The sequence below is a fragment of the Notolepis coatsorum genome (assembly GCF_963971535.1).
Source record: "Notolepis coatsorum genome assembly, chromosome: 9".
Lineage (NCBI taxonomy): Eukaryota > Metazoa > Chordata > Actinopteri > Aulopiformes > Paralepididae > Notolepis > Notolepis coatsorum.
This window is the reverse complement of record NC_140173.1, coordinates 46,270,357-46,292,909: the sequence shown is the minus strand read 5'-3', so window position 1 is coordinate 46,292,909 and position 22,553 is coordinate 46,270,357. Positions and strand designations below refer to the sequence as shown.

At 42.3% G+C, this 22,553-nt stretch overlaps 1 protein-coding gene across 5 annotated transcripts in view; it reads left to right on the top strand.

The window, feature by feature from the left end:
- Positions 1–22,553, top strand: part of LOC311233960 (LIM domain-binding protein 1-like) — a 102,946-nt gene that overhangs the window by 68,203 nt on the left and 12,190 nt on the right. For all 5 annotated transcript variants that reach the window (XM_084321026.1, XM_084321027.1, XM_084321024.1 and 2 more), the window contains exons 2-8: positions 1,473–1,575; positions 5,466–5,510; positions 6,470–6,545; positions 14,040–14,142; positions 19,465–19,637; positions 20,360–20,482; positions 20,770–20,847. In XM_084321026.1, coding sequence (XP_084177152.1) covers positions 1,473–1,575; positions 5,466–5,510; positions 6,470–6,545; positions 14,040–14,142; positions 19,465–19,637; positions 20,360–20,482; positions 20,770–20,847 — 701 coding nt within the window. The remainder of the gene's footprint in view (positions 1–1,472; positions 1,576–5,465; positions 5,511–6,469; positions 6,546–14,039; positions 14,143–19,464; positions 19,638–20,359; positions 20,483–20,769; positions 20,848–22,553) is intronic.

Here is a 22,553-nt window from a genome sequence, read left to right as displayed (position 1 = left end):
CTGTTATTAGTGAAATATAAGGTTATAGAAATCTCAGGGCATTGAGTCGGAAACCGGTGCATATTGACAGGAGGAAGTGGCACAGCCAAAAGTGAGTGTAGTCTTTTGAATTTCGAAAAACTACCCTACCTGAATGATGTATCAATGTATTTCCAGCTAAATTGAAATAATAAAGGGTCTCAATTAAATATGTGTAGTGTCACATGACCAGAACACAGCTCAGAACACAGAACACAGCTTATAACACAGAACACAGCTCAGAACACAGAACACAGCTCAGTCGTCGCAAGGTTTAACTGAGGCTAACGTTAACATGATGGCACACACACACACAAAGCACACCCTCCTCCTCCAATCCCTCCACCGGAGCAAGGCCAGAGAGAGAGAGATGTTCAAGTTAACATGCAGCCCCATGTGTAGGAAAATAAACAGCTGCCTACCTGTCGCTGTCAGTGAGATCCCTCGCCCTGTTTTGCTTTACTGAGCTCTGTTATCTGGGGGCTGTAGTTGGTCACTTTAAGCTGCACACCGGAGCATCTTTTAATCCAGCTGTTTGCTGTTCTCTGATATTTTCTGACATTTCGTTGATGCGTCGCTCGACACTTCGAGCTGACATGGGGATATCTTTGATTTGATTGTCTCTTTGTTTGGCAAGCCTTCAAACAAAACATCTGAGCTACAGAGAAAAGCCTCCTTGATATACTCGCCATCAGTGAATGGCTTTCCACATTTCGCAATGCAATGAGCAATGCGATAGCTTGCTTCAGTTGTGTGGTTTTTAGCAGTCGTGAACACTTTGAGGGTGCTGGCTTGCTTTCCATACCTGGCCACGACACGTTTAATCGATTCTGCCTTATCCGCCTGATCTTTGAAACTTTTTTGATGCTTCGTCTCAAAATGGCGTTTCACACCTGACGTTCGGCAAACTACATTTTCTAAACAAAGTACACACAGCACGGTCCTTCTGACACACAAACCCGTAGTCGTCTGTCCATGAGGGCTGGAATGCCTGAATTTCCTTTGCTTTAACTTTCTTAGCGGGGGTTGCCATCATGAAAGACGGCACATACAGAATGCAACCGCGGCACTGTGATTACCTGGGAACTACACGCGGGTGCGGGAGGCCAGCTGACTGCTGACAGCTGAGCACCATGGGAACAGCTGTATAGCTGTCATAGGGGTGTGCAAAACAGTCGACTTACAAAAAAGAACCCGTGGGAGGATTTCAACAAGATAAATGCGACAACAGTGCAAAATATTTCACTATAATATTTCAAAGCAAAGTCAATGCTGCCCCCTGTGCCAATGAAAATGCTCCCGCGTGCCAATGCGGGCACGCGTGCCTAGGGTTGCCGACCCCTGCTTTAATGGAATCAACGAGACGACTTGGCGGAATGAGCTTGAATGGTGTAAAATGGAAGTGAGCGGAATCTCTTCTAAACCTCTCTCGCCTCTCTGTGTTTTCTGCGCAGGCTGTTCGTCGAAGTCGTTCAAGCTGTACTCGCCGAAGGAGCCCCCGAACGGAAGTAGCTTCCCCCCCTTCCATCCAGGCACCATGCTGGACAGAGATGTGGGGTAAGTGTTAGTACCTTCCCCCCCTTCCATCCAGGCACCATGCTGGACAGAGATGTGCGGTAAGTGTTAGTACCTTCCCCCCTTCCATCCAGGCACCAGGGACAGATGTGGGGTAAGTGTTAGTACCTTCCCCCCTTCCATCCAGGCACCAGGGACAGATGTGGGGTAAGTGTTAAGACGTCCACAATACTGAGAAGTGGTGTTGTCACGATACCAAAACCTTGACCACGATACCGATACCAGCCTAAGGCCATGGTTACACTGGTGAATACAGCAACGTTTTTGTTGCTGAATGATTACGTTTGCTGTCCAAGTTAAAAAGAAACGCTGTTTTGGCAGGATAACGCGCTGTCCTACTGGCAACGCTGAAATTGTGTTTCCATTTTGGATACTCGCCAAAACTCGCAGGCAATGGTGCCATGTAATCTGCGCGAGCCGGATACGGAGCCGTTGTTGCTCAACGCCCATGCGCAGTAGAGACCCGCACGGTTATTTCCAGTGTTTACAGCAGAGCTGTCCCAAGGAGCTGCGCCTACCATGTGTTGTCAAGTTATTGTTATAAGGAGCCCAGTCCAAGCTACAACAGTCTGCATTCCCTTAACACATCCCATGCCGGAAACGGCTTACGACGTGTTTCAAGTTCATGCGAATTCTGCCATTCCACGGCGTACGACGTTATTGAGATCATATTTCATTTTTTGCCATGTTATTCATAATTCCCTCACGGAGCCTGGTCTGATGCAGTGGGACTCTGCACAACTCTGCAACGCTTCAATACTGCCGCCTGGTGGACGATCGGCGAGTTGCAACCGGAAGTGGATCTCTTGTGATCCCGGTGCATCTGGCAAATGCGTCCGGCACTCGCATATTGTTGCGCGACTGTAGACACACGTCCGTGTGTAGCGATCGCTGCCATAACGCAATAATCGATACGATTTGGGCGCTTATTATGATTATACAAACCGGAAATGGATTTAGGAGATCGCCGTCAAATAAGTGGGATCTTTCTCCTCCAGTCTCATCGGCGAACGGTAAGAGGACGCTGACGTTACTTTCAGCCTGTTTGTTTATTATTATCAATGCAAACCGCTCTGATCAATATCACCCATACTACATAAAGCATTTACTGACGATCACAGAATTATAAACGACCCCCCCACCCGTTCATCCGCGCATGATAAGTCATAACGTTTAGGATCATGTACAGTTGACATTTTTTATATAGCGTGGATCGGCAACAAACGGCAGTTGATAATCTATATATGCGTTTATGCCTATATCACATTCTAGGAATTACTGCAGAAAATGATAAAAACGTATTTATATTCTAGACGGTATTTTCGTATGAATCTATGAATGAAAAAGTATAACGTTCCTACATCCTGAACGATAGATAATCGATGTTGAATGGGCCATAGTAATGTCAATTTAGCAATACAATTTAAAAAGTTATAGCCCTGCAAAGAAGGTGAACATCTCCATAGACTTAGAGTGATGGCAGAGAGTGGTATAAGATGCTCAAATTGCGTGGCAGGGAATGTGTTAACAATTGTTTGTATTGAGCCGTATTGTATTGTACCCATTCTGCAATCTGTTAAATAAAGTTTACATCCATTCATTCTGCTAGCATTAACGTTACCACGCTGCTAGCCACAATGCTATACTGTTATACTGGCATATCCCAATCACGTTAGCACATAAGCTAACAAAATCGGCTTGCTAGGATCTTTTTGTGAGACTAAACTCCGCTCTTGGTGGTCAATTGTGTTGATGTTAGTTTTGTTTCATCAACAAATGAGAGACAGAACACACAGTGAATGTAAACTTTGTTTATTGCACTTTCTTTGCTGAAAAATAAATGCTACGTTGGCTAAATGGCTCACGCGAGGCATTTAAAGATGGTGGATTGTTGATTTTGAGCAGGAAGTGTATTGGCACATTCAACTTTTCTGATTGGTTGCAAATGGCCTTCATGTTTGAACTACATCGCAACCTACTGCTTTGGCATTGTACTACATGTATATACATCACTGTGCTCAGGAGGCAAAAACAATGTCTAACTTGCCTGCCATTACGTTGCGTTCTGAAAAGCGAAACTGACCCTGAAAACGAAACAAAAACTGGCCATTAGTGTAACCGCAACCTAAGTATCATGATAACGGTTCTAAAACGATACTGCGGCAAAAACCTAAAACATCAGGACGTATGTACGTGGAAGATAATATTAGATGACAGAACATGTAAAATAATTTTTATGAATAGAATAACTAAAAATATATAGTTTGATGCTGTTGAAAATTACATAAAAATAAAATTATATATATAAAAATATTCTGTTACAGCTGCTGAGCTATAGCTAATCGCTGACACTGTTGACATGCCCACTACGCAAAGCTTGTAGCTTGAAGAAATGTATGACTGAATTAAAACATCATTGTACTGAATCTTTAACTCATTGACTGCCGGGGATTAGTCGGGGCCCTGCTGTTGCACTGCCACACTTTAAAAGATAGGACTGCATCACCTTGTTTGTAGAGCTATAACTATATTCTATATTATAGCTATGGATACAATACTATGGCCCATTTGACATCATCTATCTATCGTTCAATATGTGAAAAATTATAAATTTGTCCATCCATACGTTCCCGTGTTATACCGTGGTGAATATAAGTGGTTTTAGAGCGGTCTAGGGTAATTCATGAAATGCTGAGTTATAGCCCTACACGTCAATTCCACTATAGACGTTGCCATTTCTTGCCTGTATACGCTGTTATCCCGAAATAAAAAACTTTGATGATTTGATTGTCAGTAACGGCATTCGCAGTGAACACTAAAAACGCTTATCAGCCCGATCGGTACAAAAGCATTGCAGGATCAAGCTAAAATTGACGTCAAATCGTCCTTACCTGTGATCGGGAGTATTACAAAAATAATATTCCAATTGTTTGATCGCCATCTGGTATATTCAACGTCCATTTGGTCCACGGCATAATCCACCACAACATATGGATTGGGGATATTTGACGTGCTTCAATGGAACCGAGAGAACCGTTCGCCTCGCCCGAGAAGGAAAAATTAAACCTGAGACATTTGGCCGTCCCACAGGCCAGGATACAAGGTTACAAAGGGTGCTCGATACCGGCGTCTAGCGTGATGCAGCCGGTATTGCACTTTAACATTCTCAGGATGATTCCCCATGTTAACCCCGAGTCCGTGTGCCTGTAATGAATAGAAATATCGAATAAAAAGGGCGGCTAGGTGGTGTAGTGGTCTAAGGCACTCGCCACCAGTGTGGAGACGCTAGGATTCGCGTGTTCGAATCCAGCTCTCCACATTGTTTTTCAGTTTGGCTGGTCGTCCGCAGTAATACACATTGGCCGTATTACGGGGAGGGAAAAACTGAAGGGTGGGGATCGAACGTTGTGAACAAGCGACTCCTACAAGTCGGTTGGTGCGCCTGCGCAGTAGAATCAGGAAGTGTCGGGGGCAGCGTGAGCCTCCCACGCGTTACTCCTCGACACTGAGAGGTCGAGCTGCGCAGGTGAAAAGATGCGACTGCTGTTACCTCAAGTACCGGAGGGGACTTGTGCTATGTATGACTTAGTCCTCACTGCAGCCGGCTTGTGGGAGGCAAGAAACAGCGTTCGTGACAGGGGAGGGTTGAATTGGATGATACGAAATTGGGATGGGAGAAAAATATAGAAAATGGGAGAAAAAGTGGATCAAAAAAAAAAAGAAATATCGAATAAAAGAAATAACGATCAAATAACGAGTATACTCGTTTGCGTTCAACGATTGGCGCCCAATAACGAGTATACTTGTCGTTGGCGGGGAATGAGTTAAGGAAGCCCTGGTTGTTGATTGTTTTTTCCCCCTCTTTTCTCCAGGCCAACACCCATGTACCCACCATCCTATCTGGAGCCTGGAATGGGGTGAGTGTACACACTGGCATTCAGTCATTTCACAGTGGAAACCCCCCCCCGATTATTATGGTTATTGTTGCCCAGAGGACGTCTATGCACAATATATTCCCATGGTCTCCCTCAGTCACCATGCAGTCACATGTAGGTATCAATATTGAATGTAATCAGCTGCAAATGGAGATTTGCCATTGGTTTGGCCGACTTACACTGTGCATATAGGCGTGTCATTAAAGATGTACAGACACTGCTGTTGGATGTTGGGCCAGTATACCAGGGGAACGTACAGCACTAAGAAAACAACTGTCAAAAACAAAGCATGGTGACTTCATCTTCTGCCTTTTCCACACACAGAAGGCTTGGATCCCTCCTAAATGTATTATATCCAGGGGTCGCACAAGGTCCTTGAAATGCTTAAAGTGCTTGATTTTTGACCAAAAAAAGCCAAGGCCTCAAATTCCTTGAAAACAGCCAATTTTTTAACAAGGTGCTTAAAAAGTCCTTGAAATTCAAATCAACCATTCGCATTGAAAGTTTTGTTCATCCCTGATAAAGAATTTCTGAATCAACAAATTGAATACTTTTTTTATTTAAAGTGTAACTAATTGTCGGAAATTGGTTTGAAGCCATACATATTGGATCAAATGTGTTTCTATAAAAAACAGCATTTAAAAGTGAATTGTATCCCTTTTAAATTGAAAAATTGTGCTTGGAAAAGTACTTGAAAGTCCTTGAATTTCATTTTGCAATGTCTGTGGGACCCCTGTATATCTCAATATTATTGTCCAGTGACCCCAAACGCATGGCCCCAGTATGTGTTCATCAGTTAAAAGTAATGGATTAGACAGGCACTCTGTATATTGGCCAATGCTTTGCCTAACATTTATTGTTATTGTCAGACTACAGTGTTAAAAAAAAATCCCATCGGAGGACATTCCAGCCAGCGGAGTCCTGATGTCTTTTTCTTTCAGGAGACCCACGCCTTATGGCAACCAGACAGACTACAGGATATTTGAACTGAACAAAAGGCTTCAGAACTGGACTGAGGTGAGAGATGAGCCCATATCACACTGAAAGGAAAACCTTGACTATTCCTATTTCCTTTCCATCGCCAGATATTTGTCACACAATGCGCACGGGGGGGGGGGGGGGGGGGTGCGGGTTGGCATTGTCAGCGTTCCTCGCTGAAACTTAACAAGCGCTACTAGCGTCAAGCTAGCTCGTTAGTGTGCCACCGGCTGCACCCGTTGGTTTCGGCGAGGACCACTAACGAGCTGTTTTTATCGTGGCTGGGTCACGAACACTGGAACTCGCTCCCTTGACAAGTGCCTGGTGGGGAGAAATAACGGCATCGTAATTTAAACGTCAAGGTTTCATGAAATTAATGAAGTCTCGACTGTCTTTTTTTTCTTATTAATTACTGGGAAGCGACAGTTGTGATTGGAGGATCAAGAAAAGAGGGCAGGGCTTGAGATAATAATAATAATAAACTTTATTTGTATAGCAGCTTTCATACAGGAATTGCAGCCCAAAGTGCTTCACATCAGTGATGTAGAGACAATACTATAGGCATAAAATGAGCATACAATTGCCATAAATATAGACAGGCATAACATGAGCAGAAAATGTAGATAGAATGAGCAGAGAATTGACATAAAATGTGCATAGAATTGACTAAATAAAAGATGGGTCAATAGGTCTGTGTCATTGACAGATGAATGGTGCTAACGGTCATCGGCAGTATTTTTGTGTGGTTACTATGAGCCTCATTATGGTTCTGCTGGGTCTAATGCACCACTCACCAGGCCTGCGTAGTTCTGTTGGGTCTAATGCATCACTCACCAGGCCTGAGTGGTTCTTCTGGGTCTAATGCATCACTCACCAGGCCTGAGTGGTTCTTCTCTGTCTAATGCATCACTCACCAGGCCTAAGTGGTTCTTCTGGGTCTAATGCATCACTCACCAGGCCTGAGTGGTTCTTCTGGGTCTAATGCATCACTCACCAGGCCTGAGTGGTTCTTCTGGGTCTAATGCACCACTCACCAGGCCTGAGTAGTTCTGTTGGGTCTAATGCATCACTCACCAGGCCTGAGTGGTTCTTTTGGGTCTAATGCACCACTCACCATGCCTGAGTAGTTCTGTTGGGTCTAATGCATCACTCACCAGGCCTGAGTGGTTCTTTTGCGCCCTAATTTTGTCCTTGCGAGTTTAAAATAATATCTGGGGGCAAGCTTGCGAGTACTGATTTCAACCCTTCATTCGCATTTCACTCCTAAATTAATCCATACAAATTGGATACAAAAGGCATGTAGATTTATAATATTTTAACTTAAAACGATGCTACTTTTGCGTATACAGTCATTATATTCCAAATAAAATAAGTCCAGAGTCGAGACTCCGTGCTGCTCCCAACGAATCCCAATAGTATGCAACTGCAGAGCCGCAGAGCAGGGGCGCTTTTAGGTCCGGTCACAGGCCCGCTCAACAGCGCCCCCCACCCAACGGCTGAATTGCCAATGGCTGAATTGGAGTATTGCACTGTGCAGGCACAGAGGCCCCGCTCTGCGGCTCTGCAGCTCCATGCTTCTCGCAAAATCCAGCTTCCAGCTCCCGCTGCCCAGCCGTCGTTATCAGAACACTACACGCATATCATAATGTTCACGGCAAACTGTAGTTGATCACCAGGTATGTTTTTATTAACATAGAATAATTCATATAAGAAAAACGATAGGGAAATCTCTTCCCTTTCTCCACTGGTTAAAAATGCCAGGAACTGAAATTGAAACTTGCTGTGCGCCGCAGTGATATGTGTTTATTATGAAATGACAATTGCGTGTTGACACGCCCACTGCGCGAAGCCTCCAAATAACTTTTTCCAGTTTGCTCATATCTATTATCTATGACTAATTCTATCTATTTTTAGGGGCAAATGCAGTGAAATAGTCGCGCTGTGGTTAAATGACGTTTAGAGCTGCTCTACCGGTTACAAGGTATAGTCAAAAGTGGATAGAAAACACAGTACTGTGTAAAAGTCTTAGGCACCCAAGAGTTTTTATATAAATTGTCTTAGATGTAAATAAATTTTGTGTGTCAGTAGACTATTCTTAGTACATTTTCATTAAATTATTTTTTAAATCATCTTCATGGTTTAATAATGCAAACATATGTTGCAGGGACTTATTATAATCATCATATTGGCGTGACTGTATGCATCAAAGGGTTAAATCAAGCATTTTTAAGTGCTTTAGAGGAAATGTCAAAATATTGCGATATCATTTAGAGGCCATATCGCCCAGCCCTACTATAATGGTAAAATAGTTATTTAAAAATTTGCCCCTAAGGTGCTCCAGTAGCACACCATGTACCGCGCTGCGTCGCGGAATACCGTGCTGCGTCACGGATCTGGTTGACTCCGAGTTCGATTCCCGGACTCGCCGTCATTTGCCGAATGTCTTCCCCTGCTCTCTCTCCCGTTTCACCCTACATCTGTCAGTCATGCTTGACCAGAAAAGCGATAAACGCTAAAAAATTTAGTAAAAAAAAAAAAATTGCCCCTAAAAAAATATTATTTGCCCCTAAATTTCTCATTTAGGGGCAAGTGTGCCCCTAGTGAAAAAGCTTAGCGTACAGCCCTGTCCGGGGGTCCGACACCATCAACCTCTTCAAAACACACCTAAAAACACACCTGTTCACACTTGCCTTCACGCAACACGGCCCTGCTCCCAAGTAGCCCACCCCCTGACTCCTTTCTTTTAACACAATAATTGCCAAGAACGAGTATACTTGAGGGCCAACGCTAGATTATCGTTATTATATCTCCGCATATACGAAGGCCATTTCATGTATGCACGCGGAGATATAATAATGATAATCTAGCGTTGATTTCAGGAAGATTAGATAATCAGCAGAAAAATTACAACGTGATGACTGGATTACACTAAAATGCCTTTTTCTCGTCTTTCCCTGCAATTACTCAGAATCACCCAAACCATACCCACATTCAAAACGGTATAAAACGGAAATGTACTGATGAAAAAACAATCTGTTTTGTGGATGTTGACTGGAAGCAACTCACTGACAATCGATGGGTGTATTAGACCCATAGCTATAATAATAAGATATATTTTAAGCACTCGCAAATGTCGCAGTCTAAAACTATATCCATTGAATAAAGACCTGGCGCTGAAGGGGGATCAGCGCCCCCTGCTGCTGGCGGTCAATGTGTTAAGCCACAGATCCCGTTGTTATTGTTGTTTGTTTTTGTTAATTTTCTTGTTACCGCTTCATCCAATTGGACAGCACCTTGCTTCCTTTTTTTATCTTATTTGTTTTTTTCCCTGTTGTTACTATACACATATATTCATTTTTTTCAATTTTTTTTTACCCTTTCTTTTATATAGCTTCTCTCTCCTTGTACAGTGTCCTTGAGTTTGAGAAAGGCGCTTCTCTTTTCAAATCCAATTTATTATTATTATTATTATTATTATTATTATTATTATAAGCTCCCAAATTGGACCAGATGCATGAAGGAGGAGATCTAACAGATCAACTGTTTGAAATGACTACGCTCTGTTTGTTGTTGCTGCTGCTGCTACAGTGATATATGACATATACAATTTTGTTTATTTTGTTCAAGTTTCTCAAGTTTCAAGTTTCTTTATTAGTTGTCATACAGAAGTACAGAATACTTTTATACAAAATGCTTCTTTCTGTTACGCTCCAGAGACTGTGCTAAACAAAAATAGATGAGTATAAAATAAAATAAGTATACCAGTATAAAATAGAAGTCACGTACGTAGACACAAGTGTTCAGTATGTACATATGTACAATGTTCAATGCACAGTAGAAGTAACTGAGTTACCGTAACAATATACTAATATACAATATACTATATAGTGCAAAGGAGAAATGGGATGAGGTACAATTTAGGTACAATTTACAGTAAGGTGTAATGAGGTATGGGTTGTAGTGCAAATTCTTTACCAATAAATATAAAGTGTGTTTAGGTGTTCTAAAGTGTGTAAAGTGGGTGCTGCAGTGAGTTGTTTGTTTAAAGTGAGTGTGTGCGTGTGGATGTGTGTGCTGTGAGTGCATTTGATGGTTGTTACATAGTGTTATTGTTCGTTAAGCATCCTGATGGCCTGGGGATAGAAGCTTCTTCTGAGTCTTTCTGTGCTTGCCATGAGACTCCGGTATCGCTTGCCTGACCGCAGCAGTTCAAAGAGGCAGTTGTTTGGGTGGCTGGAGTCTTTGATCATTCTCTTAGCCTTACCCATGCACCACTTGTTGTAAATGTTCTGGAGAGTGGGAAGCCCCCCTCCAATTATGCGTTCGGCTTAACGGGCCACTCTCTGTAGTCTGCTACGGTCTTGTGTGGTGCTATTCCCAAACCAGGAGGTGATATTGCCAGTCAGGATGCTCTCTATTGTACATGAGTAGAAGTTCTTAAGGATCTTCTGACTGACTTGGATCTTTCTTAGGCGCCTGAGGAAGTAGAGGCGTTGCTGTGCCTTCTTCACAACACTGTCAATGTGTGTGGTCCATGTCAAGTCCTCGGATATGTGGACTCCGAGGTACTTAAAACTGTTCACTCTCTCAACCGGTGCCCCGTCGATGCTGAGGGGGCTGTAGTCCCTGACCCCCGACCTTCTAAAGTCCACAATCATCTCCTTTGTTTTGCTGACGTTCAGGGAGAGGCTGTTCTCTTGACACCATCCCGCTAGGACCTTGACCTCTTCCAGGTAGGCCCTCTCGTCGTTTGCATAGATCAGGCCCACCACTACTGTGTCGTCAGCAAATTTGATGATTGTGTTGTTGTTCCGCTGTGCCACACAGTCATGTGTGCACAGGGAGTAGAGGAGGGGACTCGGAACACACCCCTTGGGGGCCCCTATGTTGAGAGTGATGTATGAGGACGTGCAGTTGCCTGCTCTCACCACCCGTCAGGAAGTCCAAGACCCACTGGCAGAGGTCATTTTGTACATTGAGCGGTATTGGCTGTCTGGGTATGAATTTAAAGTTAGGGTTTGCGGGATAAGGTTAGTTTAAGGTAACACTGTGGTTAAGGTTATGGTTAGTTTAAGGTAACAGTGTGGTTAAGGTCATGGTTAGTTTAAGGTAACACTGGCTAAGGTTATGGTTAGTTTAAGGTAACACTGTGGTTAAGGTTATGGTTAGTTTAAGGTAACAGTGTGGTTAAAGGAAAACTCCAACATTTTGGGAAATTAGCTTATTTAACATCTTCCCTGGAGTTAGACAAGAAGATGCATACCTTTTTTGTCTCTGTGCGTGCATTTAGCTTAGGGAACAGTCGCTCTGTTAGCGTAGCTTAGCTTCATCACTGGAAGTGGGGGAGGGTTTGAGCCTGACGTTCCCTACAGTGCCCTACAGTCACGAAATACACTCCAAATACAACTCCAAAACGTTCCTGTAAACATGTTGTGACCTATGTATTTACCACGTGGAGAAATTAAAAATAATTGAATTCGACAATTATGTTCTAAGCAGATATACTCTGAACAATTTTTTGCCGAACGACTCCTCTCTGAGCGCAGTCAGTGATTTCTACGTGAAGCCGTGTTTGTTTACATTCTCATTCATTCAAAGGATCCGAACCGATTGAAGTTTATGGATACCATGACTTAAAATCCTCTTACCTTGACGAATAAAAGCCTCCCCAATTTAGAAAACAGTAATCCAATGGCTGGTATTGATATACTACTAACTACTGCACGCTAACGGAGCTAACCGGACACTCAAGCAGATAACGAGAGCAATGACTTCCTTTCTGGGGGGTTTCAAAATAAAAGAGCGACGTCTATAGCAGCGGAATACGTTTATTTTGTACATTATCTAACGTTAACACGAACCTAAACTAACTTTAGGTTAGTTGTAACGTTAGTTTAGGTTCGTGTTAACGTTAGATAATGTACAAAATAAACGTATTCCGCTGCTATAGACGTCGCTCTTTTATTTTGAAACCCCCCAGAAAGGAAGTCATTGCTCTCGTTATCTGCTTGAGTGTCCGGTTAGCTCCGTTAGCGTGCAGTAGTTCTACGGCTTCACGTAGAAATCACTGACTGCGCTCAGAGAGGAGTCATTCGGCAAAAAATAGTTCAGAGTATATCTGCTTAGAAAACATAATTGTCGAATTCCAGGGAAGATGTTAAATAAGCTAATTTCCCAAAATGTTGGAGTTTTCCTTTAAGGTCATGGTTAGTTTAAGGTAACAGTGTGGTTAGGGTTCGGACGAGGCTATCATAAAAGTGTATCTTGGTAGTCTTGAGGTTCATTCCTTGTACTTGTGGATGATGTACAGTTCCATACTATTCCAGAATAGCAATTTGTATGCTGCTTGTTGGTATTCATCTGTGTGAACGTTAATTCAACGTGAGTTATTTGATATACCGGATATACATTGGAGAAGCATATTTGGGTACCTAAACATGTGCTATATATTTGATATACTATGTATATACATTTGAGACGACTGTCGTGCGACCAAGTCAGTGTTTGTTTGTATTATTATTTACTTTTGAACTCTGTTTTATTTTTTCTTGTTTTTTCTTTTCTTTTCTTCTGTTTAATGTTGTTATCTGTTCTATGTGGACAATGACAATACAATAATGTATATATGCAGACATATACTTATAATTTCTATGTCCTCAAAAAAAGTATAATAAACAAAAAAGTGAAAAAAAATAAAGTAGTCTTGAGGTAAAGGCACTTGCCTTCCATTTGAGCGTCCTGAGTTCGTTCCCCAGCAGGGGAGCTCAACCGGTTTCTTCTTTTTTTTTTTATAATTTTTTTTATTTTCTAATAATAATAATAATAATAATAATAATACACTTTATTTGTATAGCACCTTTCATACAGAAACTGCAGCTCAAAGTGCTTCACAACAGAAAAAAGAGGCATACAATGAGCACAAAGTGCAGACATAAAATCACTAGGATAATTAGGATCTAACATCCCAACAGGCCACCTTGTTTATGGTTTGATTCAGTTTTAAATAGACAATAATAAATAGTGCAATAGTGTGCAGTGCAATAAAATTGTAGAATATAATGGATGGATACATTTGTGCAGTGCAATAAAATTGTTCTGGATTACTGTTCAACAGTTCAAAGTCGTCTTTACCTTCTCTGTTTGGTATCCACAGTTTAAAACTTGACAGTCTTTCCTCTTGTTTTATACCCACTTTGACCCTTTGGACCTCCCACTCAGGGAAAACCTCCCTCTCAGGGCGCAGTTCCCTCTCTCAGGGTGCATTATAGTGTACTTATTGTAATAAATACACATTGTAAATATGTCAATATATTACTTGTTATAATGTCTTATTGTCTGTAACATAACTTACTATATGTACCTTTTATCCTATGGTACTTTATTTACATTTGAAGAGAGATCGACTTGACTCACCACACTGTGAACTAAGGTGTCTGTTATGTTATGTCTTCCTCTGTTGTTCTAGGACTGTGATGTTATGTCTTCCTCTGTTGTTCCAGGACTGTGATGTTATGTCCTCCTCTGTTGTTCCAGGACTGTGACAATCTGTGGTGGGACGCCTTCACTACAGAGTTCTTCGAGGATGACGCCATGCTCACAATCACATTTTGTCTGGAGGACGGGCCCAAACGATACAGTAAGATTATGTTCAGTTGTGTGTTTAGGGCCGTCCTAATTATTACCTCCTGGGCTTCAAAGCTTCATTAGTAATTATCCCAGATTATTACATGGCATTTGCCAAAATGCTTGATTGTGATTGGTCAATAGCGCTCGGTTGCCCCTAACAGCGGTCAATTATTTCTCGATAATTCACTGCTGCTACGGGCAACGCGCAATAATGACCGCTGTTAGGGGCAACAGAGCGCTATTGACCAATCACAATCAAGCATTTTGATCGCAGTCACGAAAGCTAAGCTTTACCATTATGCACAGCTGCACTACATCAGGTGCAATCAAGTCCACACACCTGCCGGCGATGACAGAAGAGCAACAGAACAACTGCGTCTGCATTTGATCTCGTCTTGTCGATGGTGTAAAATGAATTACGTATATTATTAGTAAGTTAGCCCTGTAATAAGCGGGATAATGTATAGCTATACTCGGTCATTGTCGCAAAATAATTGACCTTCACTGTGTTTAGAACACTTCGGCTGCGCCTCTGTGTTCCAGAACGCAGTGTCGGTCAAATATTTTGTGACAATGACCTCGTAGCTATACATTATCCCTTACATAATCAAAGCTTCAGTAGTAATTATCACAGAATAATCAAAGCTTCAGTGGTAATTATCCCAGAATAATCAAAGCTTCAGTAGTAATTATCACAGAATAATCAAAGCTTCAGTAGCAATCTGTAAAATGTAATTGTATCTTCAAGCTAGCAAGAGGAAAAAGTAGTTTTTCCACTTCATGTGCTCATTTACTGGAAAACCGCTAACATTCATTGATACCAATGTGTACTGTTGGCTAGATTAGAATAGATTCAAATATATTGTCATTATACAGCACAAGTACAGTACAACAAAAATAAGTTTGGCATCCAAATACACATGGTAAGAATAAATATATATATGGTGTATACAGCATTATTGTACATGCTATCATACAGAGTTATATGGGTTACAAGCTATTAGGGGTGTAACGGTACACAGAAGCCACGGTTCGGTACGTACCTCGGTATTGGGGTCACGGTTCGGTACGAGTTCGGTACAACAGAAAAAATATTTTTATTATTATTAATATAATATTTTCTTTAATTTCTTTTTTAATATATTATATTTATGATAATTATTATTATTATTATTAAATAGAATAATCTTCTATAGGCTTGCCGTGGTAGTCAGTGATACTGGTGTCACTCTGTGTTCAGGCATCCAGAGTAAATTAATTGCCTAGTGCCCCTTTAACAAAGATAAGATAAGATATTCCTTTATTGATCCCCTTGGGGAAATTCAGGCATCATAGCAGCATGGGGGGGGGGGGGGGGGGGGGGTACAGGTAGTAAAACAACACAGTATACAGGTAGTAAAAAACAACACAGGCAGTGTAAACAATTTGATCAATATGGTCAATATAATTTACTATCTGACTAGCTGAGGAATATTCACATTATTCACAGTGTCACATAAGGTGCAGTATTATAGGCTTGGTAAGTTTCACTTTCACTTCTAGAGAGGATTTAACTGCACGAGACTGAATACTAGAGAACAGATGACATGTTACACAACAATGGCAGAGGATTATTTGGATTTTTTATTTTTATTTTTTTATCTACTTTTTCTCCCTATTTCTTTCTATTTTTCTCCCTTCCCCAATTTCGTATTGTCCAATTCTACCCTCCCCTGTCTCGAACACTGTTGGCCATGCTTCCCACAAGCCGGCTGCAATGTGGACGAAGCCTTGCATCACGTGTCCCCTCCGGTACTCGAGGAGGCAGCCGTCGCATCTTTTCACCTGCACAGCGCAATCTCTCAGTGGCGAGGGTCTGCGTGGGAGGGACACGCCGCCCCTGTCGCTTCCTGATTCTACTGCGCAGGCGCACCAACTGACCTGTAGGAGTCGCTGTCCACAACGTCCGATCCCCACCCACCAGCTTCCCACCCCCTAATACTGCCAATTGTATTATTATGAACGACCAGCCAAGCTGGTAGCAACGCCGAGAGCTGGGCTCGAACCCATCATCTCCTGCGTTGGTGGCGAGCCCCTTGCCCACTGCGCCACCTAGCCGCCCGGATTATTTGGATTCAAACACAATAGCAGTTCAACTGGAGTCGAGAGGAGCTCAGATGATCAGTCCGAAAAAGTATGTTTTTTTTTGTTTTTTTGATCAGCGTGAGTCCGGCGGGGGAGAATGTTGTTGTTGTTTGTTGGCGACACGTGTGTGTGTGTGTTGGCGATGCGTGGTGTGTGTGTTGGCGACGCGCGGTGTGTGTGTGTTGGTGACGCGCAGCGTTTGTGTGTGTGTTGGCGATGCGCGGCGTGTATGTTGGCGACGCGCAGCGTATTCTCCGTATGGCTGAGCGTACCGCACCGTGACGGCGGTACCGTAAATTCGCGGGACGAATACGCGTACCGTTACACCCCTACAAGCTATTCATTCATTGCAGTAAGCAAATGCTTACAATGTTAACCTGGCAACTATTTAGGACAATTTTCCCAGGCGTTGAGCGCCTTGCCCCCACTGCACCACCTAGCCGCCCAAATTAAAGCCCTATTTGTTGCCGTTCGAATGCCACCTCACTCGACAAAATCCGTCCAGCGGTTCTCGAGTTACATGCCGATATGTCAGGCGTGCGACTGACCACGCGAGAGTCGGATTACCACTCCCGAGGTTCTGGAACTGTCAATCATTCGCCGATTGCGAAAATGATTGGACAGGGTTGTAGCCAATGAGTGTAGCTTTCCAATGATATCCCACGTGGGGTTGTGCGAATCAGGGATCTAGGGGGAAATCTACGAGTGAAAACAGGAAGTGAAAAATACACGGAATGCATTGCCGTCAATGTGGAAATGGATTACTGGTAGGGATGGGTACCGAATTCGGTACTTTTGAGGTACCGAACCGAAACACGTCGGTACTACCGAGTATCGAATCAAGTGAGAAACCGAAAAAAATAAATAAATAAAATAAAAAAAGATATCTTTTATTAATCTTTTTTTTTACTCTTTTTTTTTTTTTACTCTTTTTTTTTAAACTTTTTTCTTCATGTCAACGTTCACACGCACAATATATGCTTACCTAGGATTTGACTTGATTCAACAACAAAGCAGTCGGAGCAATGACGAGCCGAAAACTGTCGAAATTGTAGTTATTTGAAGTTTTTTTTTTACGACTGAGGTAGGTAAATAAAATGTCTTGAGACTAAAGTACCGAAAAAAGGTACCGTTGGGTACCGGTATCGATTCACAGGTACTGGTACCGGTATCTGTTCAAATGTGAAAGGTACCCATCCCTAATTACTGGAGAACCTTTTTTTGTACACAGTTTGCCAAAATCGCTCTAAATCACCCAGGGCCATTTCTGAATGGATTTTTATGGAATTTGGACCTGTACTAGATAAGACTTCAGGCTATGGACCCATGGTGTTTTCCAGCTTATAATTTTTTTTGGATATATTTCTTTTGGGATATTTCAACTACTACAGAAAAACGTGAGTACACAATTACATGTACAACTCAAGTTCAGCCCTATGTTACTCTATTTCATTAGCACTAAAAGTTATTTTTCTTTATTGTGTAAGAAACTTCAGAATGTTATCTTTCAAAAGAGACCAGGGCCCTCATTCATCAACGTGAATTACGCACAGATATGTGCTTAAGCTATGCGTACGACCATTTCTAAGCAGAGTGTGGGATTCATCAATTTCAACTTGAACTTGACTTCGTGCTTATATTTACGCACAGCTCGGACCATGCGTACCTGGCGCCCGTTGGTAGAATATATTATTACAACAAGGAAATGAGCTTCTGTGCATTAGTTTCAACACTGGCATGTTCTGTATGAACCGTAATTCATTATAGTTCATTGTAAAATAGCAACAGTAGTGTAATTATGGTCAAAACCCTATAAATAGCATTTGGAATAATAGATCTTTCTCTCAGAATGAATGCAGCATGGTTTATATAGCGTTATCGGAATATACGGGGTGTACTGACTGACTGTGCTCCGCGTAGCTCAACTCGTTATTATTTTGCGCACAGACCGCAGAAACACGGGAACGTTTTGATTATATTTAAAAGGCTTTACGTTAAACGAAACAAGTGGAATTTCGAAGCTGTAAGCAGAATACAAGTCATATGAACACCCACGATATAGTGTTCTTCCCCCTTTTTACTGTATAAGAAAGAATAAAAAACGCATTGCAATGACACCAGATAGTGGACAGACTATGTAAATATGATGATGGGATTCAAGTTCGCGTTTTTGTTGATCATAGGCATGCTGTCGGAGTATGATATCTTAATCAAACATTCTAGAACATTTGTCGTCACAGATCATGTCATAATAGAACATAGGCTATGGCATGGTCCATCGTGATATTGTGTAGACTGTTATTACTGTCCGGTACCACCCATTGTGACAACAGCCTTGTGAGTCCCGCACACAAACATGATGGAATTCAAGTTCATGTATTGAAAGGCAGGCTACATCATACATGCAGTGAGATTCATTGTTCTTGTATATGCTCTCGTATTATTGTTTATATAGGCTACCCAATACTGACATCAAAATAGATTGTAGTATGCCTCTAGAAATCATATGCAGCAGGTAGAAAATTGACGGAAAATCCATCGCGATTTGGAATAAAATTGAGGAGAACTTTAATCCCTGGGTATTAATCAAACAAAACGGGAAAAGGCAGTCATATTCCAGCACGGTCTTTATTAGTGTTTGCGCTGCCCAGGCAGCAATGGTTAATAGATATCATATCCGACATCACCGTACGTGTACACGTCTGTCAGCCTGTCTCATAACACGCTTCCCTCGGCTTAGTCCATTTTTCCACATTTCATGGGGGTATTCCATTACCGTATATGGTTAATCGGGGCGGTTCTGGTATGCAAATACTTAAAACAGTGCACAAGCTCAAACGTAGGATCAAAGTCATATTTATCAAGACAGGTGTGCGTAGAACCTGTGTACGCACGTGTGATAAATCCAGTTTTTTTTGTGCGTGCACAGATTCTAAATTCCGTGCTTAAGTATGGAAATAGAACACTTTCTACGTCACGTTGATGAATGAGGGCCCAGGCTTATGCATGTGCTATAAGTATAAAGATATGCTTTTCAAAAAAAAAGTATGCAGCCCTCAAGTCTAAGTTAAAAAATTGCCACTTTTCTCGGTGTCAATTAAGTGGTTTGTTAGGTGTTTGACTAAGGGCAAAACTAAAAGTAGAAACGAGTTCACTTGTGACTAGACTCCCAATTTAAACTGAAACAACTGTGATTTCCTGTCCGCAGCCATAGGCAGAACGCTGATCCCGCGGTACTTCAGGAGTATCTTCGAAGGGGGCGCCACTGAGCTGTTCTACGTGTTGAAGCACCCAAAGGAGTCCTTCCACAGTAACTTTGTGTCTTTGGACTGTGACCAGTGCACCATGGTGACACAGAATGGAAAACCCATGTTCACACAGGTTAGCGCTCGGCTCCGCGTTCCCTCACAAACACACACCACTGTTTGTCACACTCGCATCCTGTAACACCCTGTCATATTCTGTCATATCCTGTCATATTCTGTCACATCCCGTCATATCCTGTCACATCCCGTCATATCCTGTTATATAAAAATTTTCTTTTATGATTTGTTTTCGGCATTTTATTGCTTTATTTCGGATAGGCCCGGCAGAGAGGAAATTTGGGAGAGGATATGCAGCATAGGTCTCCGGGTCCGGGAGTCGAACCCGGGACGGCTGCGTTACACTGCAGCACGGTTACGTGGTGCGCCACCCTGGAGCCCCGTCCTGTCATATTCTGTCACATCCCGTCACACTGCACAGAGACAGCAATATTGTCTTTGACGCATGAAAACGTAAACATAGAAACGCAACATTTATACATAAAGCAATAAAGTGCTGATTGACTGTGACTTCTGATGCTTATTTAGTATGTTTGTTTCTTTTTGGCGGTAGAAAGATTTTTAACAGCCAGTGGGGTTTTATAGCAGGGATCTGACAGTTTATAGTACAGGGATTCTGTACTAAAACATATGGTACAACAAAAATCGTTTTCAATTGGGGCTCAACATCTCTTGATCTGATGTGACGTGGGAACGTTTGGGAACCCCTGCACTGCATGACTTCAGTGGACCGTGCTCTGGTCAGCTGAGCCCATGACCTCTCTCTCTCCCCTGCTCTAGGTATGTGTGGAGGGCCGTCTGTACCTAGAGTTCATGTTTGATGATATGATGAGGATCAAAACGTGGCACTTCAGCATCAGACAACACAGAGAGGTCCTACCAAGAAGCATACTGGCCATGCACGTGAGTGTAACACACACACAGCACAAATGTGCCTTTCTCAAATAATAATAAATATACAATCCCTTTTCTGAACCTTGATATTCAACCCACTATTCCACTCATACAAACTAATGAGACCTCTTTGAAAGGCACTAACATGGGTCTGAATAATCTGTTCTCTGACCACAATCTTAATGATTTAAGCCTGCGTTGTGCTAGCTAGACAGGCTGATATATCACTAGCATTGTTTGCCTAATTGCTGTTATTGTTGTTCATGTAATGTCAACTATTTTTTTTTTACATGCAGGACCCCCAGATGTTGGATCAGTTGGCTAAAAACATAACGCGGTGTGGGCTGTCCAACTCCACACTCAACTACCTCAGGGTAAGAAGAAGCTGCCTTTGTTTATATGCTATGTTGTGTCTAAATGCAAACTTTCAAATGATTCTGCATGGAGTTTACCCTCCCAGCACCCTAGTCCTAAATCCACGTAATTACCAACTGCTGTCCATGTCCGAACACAGGCTGATTGTTCTCCGTATTCACACAGAGTAGAGTGGGCGTATTAATTAAAGACTAACCATGTTGTACTGCTGGCCTTTTCCCGCTGATAGTTCAATGAAAACATATGGGTTGTAACTTGTGGATAAAATGTATGATATTTTCATTCCCGACAAGAGACACAAAGGCAGTTGTCTCATTAAGGTTTGAGTGAGTTTGCGAGGTGACGGTGACAGTGTGGAGGCGTGCAGTTCAGAGACTGCAGTCCTTAAAGCATTACATCACGCGCAGGAGTTGGTTGTGAGAATTAGACCATGCCTAGGGGTGGTCGTTAGAGGCACTTTTTATTGCACATTTTATTACTGTCCGCCTTGTTTCCAACTGGTTAAGTTTAGGCACTCTTTCGAAGTCGCTCTCTTTCGAAGTTGGTTAAGGTTAGAGTTTGGAATCAGGGCTGGTGGTATATCGCCCTGCTCTAAAGACAAACTCTAACCTTAACACTTGGGTCGCCAGGCTTATATTCACAATAAACCATCCCACACCAGCTCTATTTGTCTATGGAGAAGTTCGCCTTCTTTGCAGGGCTATAACTTTTTAAATTGTATTGCTAAATTGACATTACTATGGCCCATTCAACGTCGAGTATCTATTGTTCAGGGTGTAGCAACGTTATACTTTTTCATTCACATATTCATACTAAAATACGGCTTAAAGTACAAGTCTGTTTTTATCGTTTTCTGCAGCTTTCTCCAGAACATGATTTATAGCCCTAAATGCATTATATTGATGATCAAATACAGTTTGATAGCAATCTGCGCGAGATAAAAAATTCAAATGGACGTGCTTCTAGAAGTTACTACTTATCATCTGATGTTGACCGGATGGGGGGGGGGGGGTCGTTTATAATTCCGTGGCCAACGTTAGATGATTCATCTAGTGTGGGTGATATGATCATCAGAGCAGTTTATATCGAACACGTTAAAAAATAACGCTGAATCTTACCGTAGCTTCCTCGCGCCGTTGGGCGATGAGCGTGGAGCAGAAATATTCCTATTATGGGATGTAGAAATATGCGATCCATCTCCAGGTTGTATAATAGTATATACGTCCAAATCATGTTGTTTATCGAGTTATTGGTAACGGATTGCTATCCATTGCGTCTAGCTCGAGTCCTGGGACTATTAGCGAGTGATCGGACCGAATTGGAATGAGCACCAGCTTCCATTTCCTGTTTCCGGTCTGGGCGATCCGCCGATCGGCCACCAGATGGCGCTCTTGAACCGTTGGAGAGTTGAGAGGGGATCAACAGTAGATCTCAAGTCTCCGGGGGAGAAATATGATTGCGATCACAGATTTTTGAAATATTGATATCAAAGACGTGGTACGGCGTCTTTGGCAGAATGAGCATGGCGAGGAATGACGTGGTAAGGCGTTTTTGGCGACCATAGTGTTACCAACTTTGAAAGAGAGCGACTTCGAAAGAGTGCCTAAACATAACCAGTTGGAAACAAGGCGGACAGTAATACAATTAGCGATTGATTGCTAATTTTATTACTGTCCGCCTTGTTTCCAACTGGTTAAGTTTAGGC